The sequence below is a fragment of the Crocodylus porosus genome, unplaced genomic scaffold (assembly GCF_001723895.1).
Source record: "Crocodylus porosus isolate Cpor-Errol unplaced genomic scaffold, CroPor_comp1, whole genome shotgun sequence".
NCBI classification, from domain to species: Eukaryota; Metazoa; Chordata; order Crocodylia; family Crocodylidae; genus Crocodylus; species Crocodylus porosus.
Window position 1 is genome coordinate 54,291,512 of NW_017728907.1, and position 8,813 is coordinate 54,300,324.

The window sequence follows — 8,813 nt, forward strand, 5'->3', positions numbered from 1 at the left end:
TGCCCCCTGCCAGCCCCTCACTCCTGACCTGCAGCCCCTGCCTCCCTGCCAGCCCTGCCGGTGCCCCTCACTTCCAACCTACAGCCCCTGCCCCCTGGGCCAGCCCTGCTAGTGCACTCCTGACCCACAGACCCCTGCCCTTCTCCCAGCCCCTCACTCCCAGCCCTGCTGATGCCCCTCACTCCTGACCCGCAGACCCCAGCCCCCCCAGCCCTGCTGCCCAAGCTGCTCCCGCATTGCTCACGCACACGCTTTCTCTCTCTCTCTCTCTCTGTTTACCTGGCTTGCTGGATCCCATGCAGGGAGCACCAGACCCCCAACAGCCAATCGCCTTGCCTGCTGCTCCCAGCCCCAAGCAGCCAGCCCAGGAGAGCAGAAAACTGGACATTTGCTCTTATTTTAAAAACCCACTTGGATGCAGTACAGGGGTCCAAAAAACAGGACGTGTTTGGGACATGTGGTAACCCTAAGTGCGTTTTGATTAATTGAGTCTGCTGGAGCGTGGTAATTACTCTGCTTCATCAGACTCCAGCATCACGTGTATCAGCATCCCCATGCTGAAAAATGATGGCAGGAGCGCTTTAACTAAAGCTTGTTTGACGATCTGGGATGCTGATACATGTGGTGCTACGGGTGCTTTAATTAGAGCAGCTCTTGGAGCCCCCCGACTCCCAGACCATGGCTATAAATGCCCGTTGTGCCAGAGTTTCCAGGCATCTGAACGGCCTGGGAGCCCCAACTCTAACCAGAGCTTGATTCCTAGCTCTGCAGTGAGGAACTTGGAAATCCAGTCAAACCCGATGCTGATGAGGCCTTTCAGGATGAGGTTGCCTAACAGAGCCTAGCCTCAGGACTTGGAAGTCGTGGGGTGAATTTTAGGAGTGGGTGGCTCCAGGACATCCCCATGGCAGGAGGCAGGCAGCCCAGGGAGCCAACTGGTGGGAAGTCCAGAAGTCCAGAGGTGTCTGCAGGTCTCCTGGGAACCTTAGCAACTGCTCCTTTAAACTGAAACTATTATTAGTCTCAACACAACAGGTGCAGATCCTGACAGGGAAAATTTAATTTCAAAATGTTCTACATTGATGTTCCCAAAACCTTTGTTCAGAATTTCTGGGTCACAGGAAATGTAAAGCAAAGTGCTTTTCTCCAGAACAGCACACAAACTAACTTTTAAAAAATATATAAATGTATTTCAAAACAGAAATCTTGCATTTTAGCCAGCTGTAAAAAAAAAATCACCTGCCCAGGTTGTGGAAGCAGTATTTTAGACAAAAGGACTCAGTCCCCACACTATTATATATTTCCTATATGGATAACGTTTTACCTTTCATTTTCAGTCATTGTCATAACTCATAACCCATGTTTGGAAGACGTCTCATATATATTCACAGTGATTGTGCATGTGTAACTAGTTTGACAAATTGAAATATAGCCATTTGTGACCACAAGAGGGAAGAACTGCTCAGAGAATTAACCACTAGTACCAGGAAAATGAATGCCCTTGCTGATGCAAAATTGTTGATGAAAAGACTTATATACATATTGATTATTTCTCTCTTACGAGGGAAATACAAGAATGTGCTCAAATGCCTTGTCCTTGTGATGGACAGTTTACAAATAATCTGCTATTCACACGTCTTGGGAGAGTTCTGTCTCTTCTGTATTATGCGGAGTACATTAAAGAGTGCATTAGCCTCATTGAATCAAATAAGGGTGACTGTGCTTGTTATAGTCTCTTTACTGGAAACACCATCATCATTTCATTTGTATCAATAAGCAAAAATAAGGATGTCCTGAAAGAGTGGAGTTTGGACCTTCATTTTCTCTGCGATTGGGGATGGCTAAATTAGATATTCCAGTTCAGGTTTGTTGTAGAGAGAGGTGAGATCAGGTCTAGAATCAAATCTTTCTAGAGTGCAAGGATACTATTGGACCTGGGGGCTGACCTTAGAATTGGGATTCCTTGTCTAGTCCTGTGCCATTGCAAATTAGGAGCGAGACCCCATGAGTCTCGCAGCAGGGGCAACTTTCTCCCTACTGCCCCCATTGTGAGTTCTGCTGTGACACTGGCTGCGGCGCTTGCAGCATGGAAAGCGTGGGGACAATGTTCTCCCTGCCGCCCCGCTGCAAGCCCTGCAGCTGACAACACTGCCACCATTGCAAACCTTGGCAGCCACGGGCCGGCAGCAGGGCGCGCAGCCCTGTGGCTGGAAGTCCCTCAGCTGATGAGGCTCCTAGCCACAGGGGGGAGCACTGGGCCACGCATTCAATTAATGGCATAGTTAGAACAAGCTGCAAAGTTATTGCACATTTTTTGGGGAAAAGCTTTGCAGTTTCTTGCTTGTTTTATCACACCGTGAATTGCTTGGATGTGTAGCTGGGTCACAAGTTAAGGTGTAATTCTGTGGGTAATCATGACTTAAGTGTAATGTGTAGAGGGGGACTCTAACACACCTGATCTAGTGACAGACATTACACATAAACCGGTTTAAGTGATCAGAATCTGGTTTAAGCCTGTAATAGAATAGACATTCAGTCTATTCAAAATGGCTGAAACTGGTTTAAAATAGACCTGGATTAATGTAGTATCAAACTTAACTGATTTAGGTTAAACCGGTCTATTGATCTTCTGTCCCAAATCCCCTCCTGACTCACGCTAACTCACAGTTTCCCGGCATCCCAGGATGCTTTGCACCTTTTCCACAAACCCCCCGCACAGGGTGGGCAGCTAGCCTTGGCCCACACTCTCTGCTCCAGCTGAGCAGGGCCAGCCCTGCCTCGCCCCAGGCTGTCACAGTGCCCGTCAGCTCGGCAGGGCAGGGGGGAGACGAGGGAAGAGCCCCCGTCCACAGCCCCGGCCCCAGTGCCTGGTGTGCGAGGGCTCCCCACGTGTGAGTCACTGACATGCAGGTGGGAGCCGTCCCTCCAGACCAGGGCCAGCCTTGATCCCCATGCTTCAGTAGGGGTTCCCCTGCCCTGGGCAGGTTTCCTTGAGCCCTACCGCTGTGCCCGGGGCGCCTGCATGGTTTGGCCCCAGCTTTTAGCCTCACTCCTGCAGGTAGAGGCGGGCACAGTCCCTCCAGCCTGGGGCCGAGCCAGTGCTCTGCGGGGATCCCCTGCCCCAGGCAGGATTTTCCAGCCCCGGCCCTGGTGCAGAGGGGGAATTCCCCACTCCCACCCCTTAGTCCCATCCCCACAAGCGCGCAAGGGCAGGGAAGCAAGCCAGAGCTAGACTGCACTGAGGAGGGGGAGGGGGGAACTCCCCCCTGCACTGGCAGCAGGGCTCCGGGGCCTTGCCCAGGGCAGGGGTCCCCTACTGAGGTGTGGGGGTCCCCCCATATCAGCTGACGTCCACTGCCGGGGCCCCTGGTGCCAGGGAACGTCCACCCCGCACCTGTGAGGGGGGGGGGCTAAACCAGTGCCAGACCATGCGGAGGGAGGAATTCCCCCTCTGGCAGGGCTTGGGGGACCCTAACCAGGGTGGGAGACCCCTGCTTGGCATGGCGTGGGGAGCCCCCCCATGTGGGCAGATGCCCGGTGCTGACTGGGCTGGAGGGACTGTTCCCGCCCGTGGGGGACAGTCGGGCACTCGGCTGCATTCGGGTGCTCTCAGCAGTGGCCACCACGCAGGGAGGCGTGCTTTAGCACCCTTGGCTTCTGGCCTAGGCTGCTTCAGGCATCTGGCTGCCTTTCTGGATTCAAATGTGAATGTCCGTTCACGTCATTATTGGTTCAATCTATGCAGCTTAGAGAAACCTGTGAAGATTGAATCGATTCAGCCTTGGGCTTTTTGACTGTCTGTACTTAGCCCCTGAAGTCAGCAGGAATCAGGAAACTGTTCCTGAGAGCAATATCTGAGTGTAGGAACAGGACTTTTTGGTATCGATATTAAAGGGTCAGTGCTTTTCCTTTCATTACAAGAGAGTGAGGGTGAACTGGACTGGTGATAGAGGAAAGCAGAGCATATTTTTGTATGTATTATGTTTAGCATTTCAATAGGAGATACAGAAGTATGGTAATATGATAAGGTAATGTAAATCTAGACATCATTTCAAGCATTTTGCTCCTGTTTCAAGTCTGGGGAAAGAATAATAAATATTGAGGAAAGAAAGTAAAAAAAACCTGATAAATATCATTGTGGACAGGTCCAGTGAGATCTTGCTGTGTTTTTTTTCTTAGAAGAAAACGAAGTCAAACCAACCAAGCAGACGTTGCTAGATCTGCTGGCAGATCCACTGGATTCAGATCAGAACAAGGAAGTCAGGGTACTGAAAGACTTTGATGGAGTTCACTGACCATCTGTCAAATTGAGGCTTCTTAATTCATGAGGATTTCCTTTGCTGATTTGTACTTAAAAACTCCCTTGTTTCCTTAACTCCTTGTCTAATTTGATAGATGGTTTATCAAATTAGACAAGGAGTTAAGGAAACGAGGGAGTTTTTTATAGTTTTGATATACAAAATGCCAGCAGAAAGAAAACATGGTGGGAAAGGATATGTCTTTGAACCTCTGCCTTGGTGGAAATCCAAGGCAACTCACAACTCAGAGCTGAAAAAGCTTCCACGGTTGCAGGAACAACATAGATTTTGATTTTGCAGCTGAATGATGTTTGGATTCGTTTCCAGTTAGGTTTATAAAGGTGACTTAAAATCTATACGTTAGATGCTGGCATAATATTCCACGTCATAATTTCTGTAGCAAGGTCATAGACATCCTTTTGACATAACAAATACCACATGGTAAGTCTTGCTGGCCTGCAATGGTGCCAGTTCACCACCAGTTGTAACCAAGGGCAGAACGTGGTGGTGGGGTTATTTTTCGTTGAAAGAACGGGTTATTGAAAAGAGACTCCTCTTTTGTGTGGATATGACGGCGCTTTAAAGTGGATAACAGCACGTACAAACTTGATGAATTAAGGAGCTCCAGTTTGATAGGTGCTTGGTGGATGCGGTCAAAACTTTTGCACCTTTGGCATCCTTAAATGTGCACGATGGTGAACAGGCAACATGGCTTGTTCTATGTAAAGTCACAAAGACATTGTCTTTTCATCCTTATTTTCATATGGCCTTAACTTTCCAGACTACTTGGCAAGGATGCAACTGCCATTTTAAAAAACGTTTGCTTTGCTTCCTTAGCCAGGGCTGGGGCAAGGTCAGCTGCTGTTTGAAACCCAAAATGCGACTTCAGCGACCTTAGTCCTCAGAAAGGTCAAGCAACTTTGACTACTTGGAGAAAAGACTGGGCTGGAGTAACAAAGGTCATCTTGCATGGGCAGTCACAACTAAAGTTGTCATGAATGGCATTGTATTCAGCTCCATTCTTTGTTTGGAAACTCGAGAACCTCATATCTTGCTTTTGTGTCCTAGCGGCCTTCCCTGATAGCCAGGAATCCGGAGTGATCTGCGAATGCAACCAGCCATCTTCTCAGGAGGAAACGGACGGAGATCATGCTGTGTACTCCAAACAGTAAATGCTCCAGGGAACAGCTGGGTAGCACCCATCACACTCTTCCTGACAGGGAAGATCATCAGTTAATTGTGGGCGAGATTAGAAGAGGGGAATTCACCTATTTTATAGTCGCATTAGGACTACCAGCATCACTGCTATCAGCTTTTTTTGTGTTGCAGCAAATTAGTGCCTCCTAGAACGAGAGGAGAGCAGTGGAGAATTGCAGCTCTTGAAGTTGGAGTTCTTCCCTGAGCTTTCTCTTGCTTTTTGATGTCTTGTGGTGGACCTAAGTACAGTAGGCCCAGTCTTGTCCCTGTACGGTCCAGGCAGCATTCAAATTCTGCATTGTTCGAAGGTCTCTTACAAAGACAAGCTTGTTCTCGGTGTTGTGGAGCAGTTCAGCCGTGGGACATAGAACAGGAAAATCAAGGGAAGGGACGTTTTGCTGACAGACGTGTGCAACTTTGTTGAGACACTGGAGTTCAGGGACGTAGATGTAGGAAAAGTACTTGGTTTGGGACATTTGTCTATGAGGGCTTGGAGGAAAATTGGAAGAGGGGGTCTCTTTTTGTTCTTGATAGACATCTAGTGTCCCCTCAGCATTGGGCCCAGCTGTCTTGAAGAGGCACCTTCTCTTTAAACTGTGAACGTGTTGCAGAACTGGAGCGCCCTGGGCACCGTGCACATCTGGTCCAGGCTGTATAACCCCAAATAATCAAAGCTGAATACCAAAGTTGATTTTTAAGGCGCATGGGCCAGCAGTCCAACATACATAAATTAGAAATTTCTTTTGCACTATAGAAGAAATTAGTGGATGTGCTGTAACTGGAGCAGAACACCAGTGTTGATCATAAGCAACCAAAATAGAACAGACTGTCGTATGAGGACAATAATATTTGAATACTACTGAAAAAAAAGTATTTCTCTTGCCATATTACTTAAGAAAATGTTTTTAAGTAAATCGGTTGTTAATGTTTGCATAATAGTTTTTGATAAGTAAAGTAAGATGCATAAAATGAGAACATTAAAATTTAAATTTTGATTTGATCTTTAACTGTTGAAGCTCGTGTAATTTATCCAGGCCACTTCAAAACATTTCTCAGAACAATTCGATATGGCACCCCAGCCCGGAAGGTGATTTCGACTTCAAGATTATTACTTCAATAGTTTCTGAATGCTATTTTAGAAGTGGAAAAATAAGGCAAAGTGAACACACTTCGCTCTGTTTCTTATTTTTGGTATGAATATTAGCAATATTTTGCTAAGCTGAAGAATTAAAGAAGCTAAATTCCAGTTCAAACTCATTTCATTTTGAAAAGTAGGGTAAATTATCAGGTCAAATGGTTTTGCGTTATGGTGGTGGACGACACCTGTCCAGGGTGTTTGGGGAGTGACAGATGGAGCCTGTATACTTTAGATTGCCAAGAGAAGGTAAAAAAAAAATTTACAAAGTTTATATTGGAGACTAACTTGCTGTAGTGCACAATTTGAACCAGATTTGCAACGCATCTCAGCCCTGAGTCTCTCCCATCAAAAACAATGCAAGCCACCCTAACATACATCACTGATGTTGAGCAGTATTTTAAGTGACTTTCATTTTTCCAGACTTATTCTCCCTGTTGCATTTATCGCTTTAAAACTGTAACGCAAGGAAGACTCCAGCACACTCTTTTCAATGACTGCAAACAGTCTCTACTACTTGTGTCCGAATCTGCCTCCAGGTGGGCAAAAGACACTCCTTGTATTCATTTTCTGCTGCTGTTTTCTTTCCATTTGTGTTTTGGGACTTTTGCTTGGGCTGTTTAAATCCTGACCTTGTGTCCCAGTGAGATTTTCCTCATTGCATCACTTTTGGCAACGCTTACTTTTAGCCCCTAATCGCTCATGGCTACATACCCCATTGGTTTGATTGTACATCCCTCGTCGTGATAGCCAAAAGAGACGTGATGAAACATTAGAGCATGTTTAGCCCTGCTCTGACATCATCTGAAGTTAATAGGAAGCATTGATTTGACTCTGATAGATGTGAAACAATTTTATATTTTCTGCTAATATAAATGCAGCGGAGAGGAACAAGTAGGTAAGCATGCCACGTGACCGCCCAGTTCTCTGCCTGGCCACGACAAGCATGCTGCTGACCACGATCGGGGAAACTTTCGATTCCGGCTTCCTCCGAGTAGTGGAGGAGAGCTGGATTTCTATTAAGCTTCTCCACTACCTGCTGCAACTTGTGCCAGATCCCAGTGATCCAGCCTCGACTGGTCAAAACTCTGCTTGAAATGACTGGCCTGCGGTTTCCATTGAAATCAGCTGAAAATGCATCCCTATTTGAGAGCGCACTTCGGCACAATTCTGTATGCTGGATATACTGTATTTTTAGGATTAAAAGTCAGCCTTATTTTCCTCAAAAAGAACACTAGAAATCATACTTGGTTTATGCAGAGTTGACTTTTCAGGCCCCTGACAGTTAGGCTGTAATCATGGCTTTTCCCCTCCTGTTTTTGGTTGATTCTCTCAGAAACGCTGAATATGTGAGTTTAGAATAGGGGTGGCAACTTTTTAAAGTAGTTATAATCATGGCCTGCTGATCCCCTTGCTGCTACGGTCCACTGATCCCTTCAATAGTTCTCCCTTCCATAGACCCCATTCCCTTGCTGCCACCGCCCCCATGCGCCACCGCCTGCACCATGCACCCCAATGTGTTCCTGTCCCCAACGCCTATCCCCAGTGGGAGTGGGGGGGAGAAGGGGGTGCGAATTTGACTCCAACTATAAGCAGCGTCTGGTGTAGGAGGCAAGAGAGAGCAGCAGGGATGGGTGCAGAGGTGGATGCTCTAGGGGGGGTCAGTGACATGGTGCAGGGCAGGGAAAGGGGACAGGACGGGCCAAGCTCTCACTGTCCCCTCCCTGCTACTTCACAGGCCAGATAAGGCTGTGGTTCCTAGGTTGCAGACCCCTGGTTTAGAATATCATCATATTCAGGGAACCAGCTGTTTTTTCTAAAATTGAAGCTTGAAATGGGAGCTGGACTTGTATACGGAGTTAACTTAGGATCAGAACAAATATGGCATCAGAAGTCTTGTTGCATGGGGCTCCTCTGTTCTCCCCTTGACAGCCGTGTGAGTTTTGCTAGTTATTTTTGTGCGAATAGTTCAGCACTCTATTTATCTTTGGTTTTATGTCTATCCACACACAGGGAACATCTGGCTGACAGGCCTTTACCATTCTAAATCAGGTGTTTAATTTTTGGTAAATTTGCTTTCCGGGGGACATTTTTCATTCTTGACCTGTTCAAAAACGAATTTTCTGGTATTTATGAAGTTAGGAAATGTTTGCACAGAGTCAAATCAATGGGTTTTGTATTAT

At 46.9% G+C, this 8,813-nt stretch overlaps 1 protein-coding gene across 1 annotated transcript in view; it reads left to right on the forward strand.

The window, feature by feature from the left end:
- DMRTB1 (DMRT like family B with proline rich C-terminal 1) overlaps nucleotides 1-5,599 on the forward strand; it is a 14,653-nt gene extending 9,054 nt beyond the window's left edge. The window contains exon 4 of the mRNA XM_019531455.1: nucleotides 5,367-5,599. Within this exon, the coding sequence (XP_019387000.1) occupies nucleotides 5,367-5,470 (104 nt within the window). The 3' untranslated portion in view covers nucleotides 5,471-5,599. The remainder of the gene's footprint in view (nucleotides 1-5,366) is intronic.
- The last annotated feature ends 3,214 nt before the right edge of the window (nucleotides 5,600-8,813 follow it).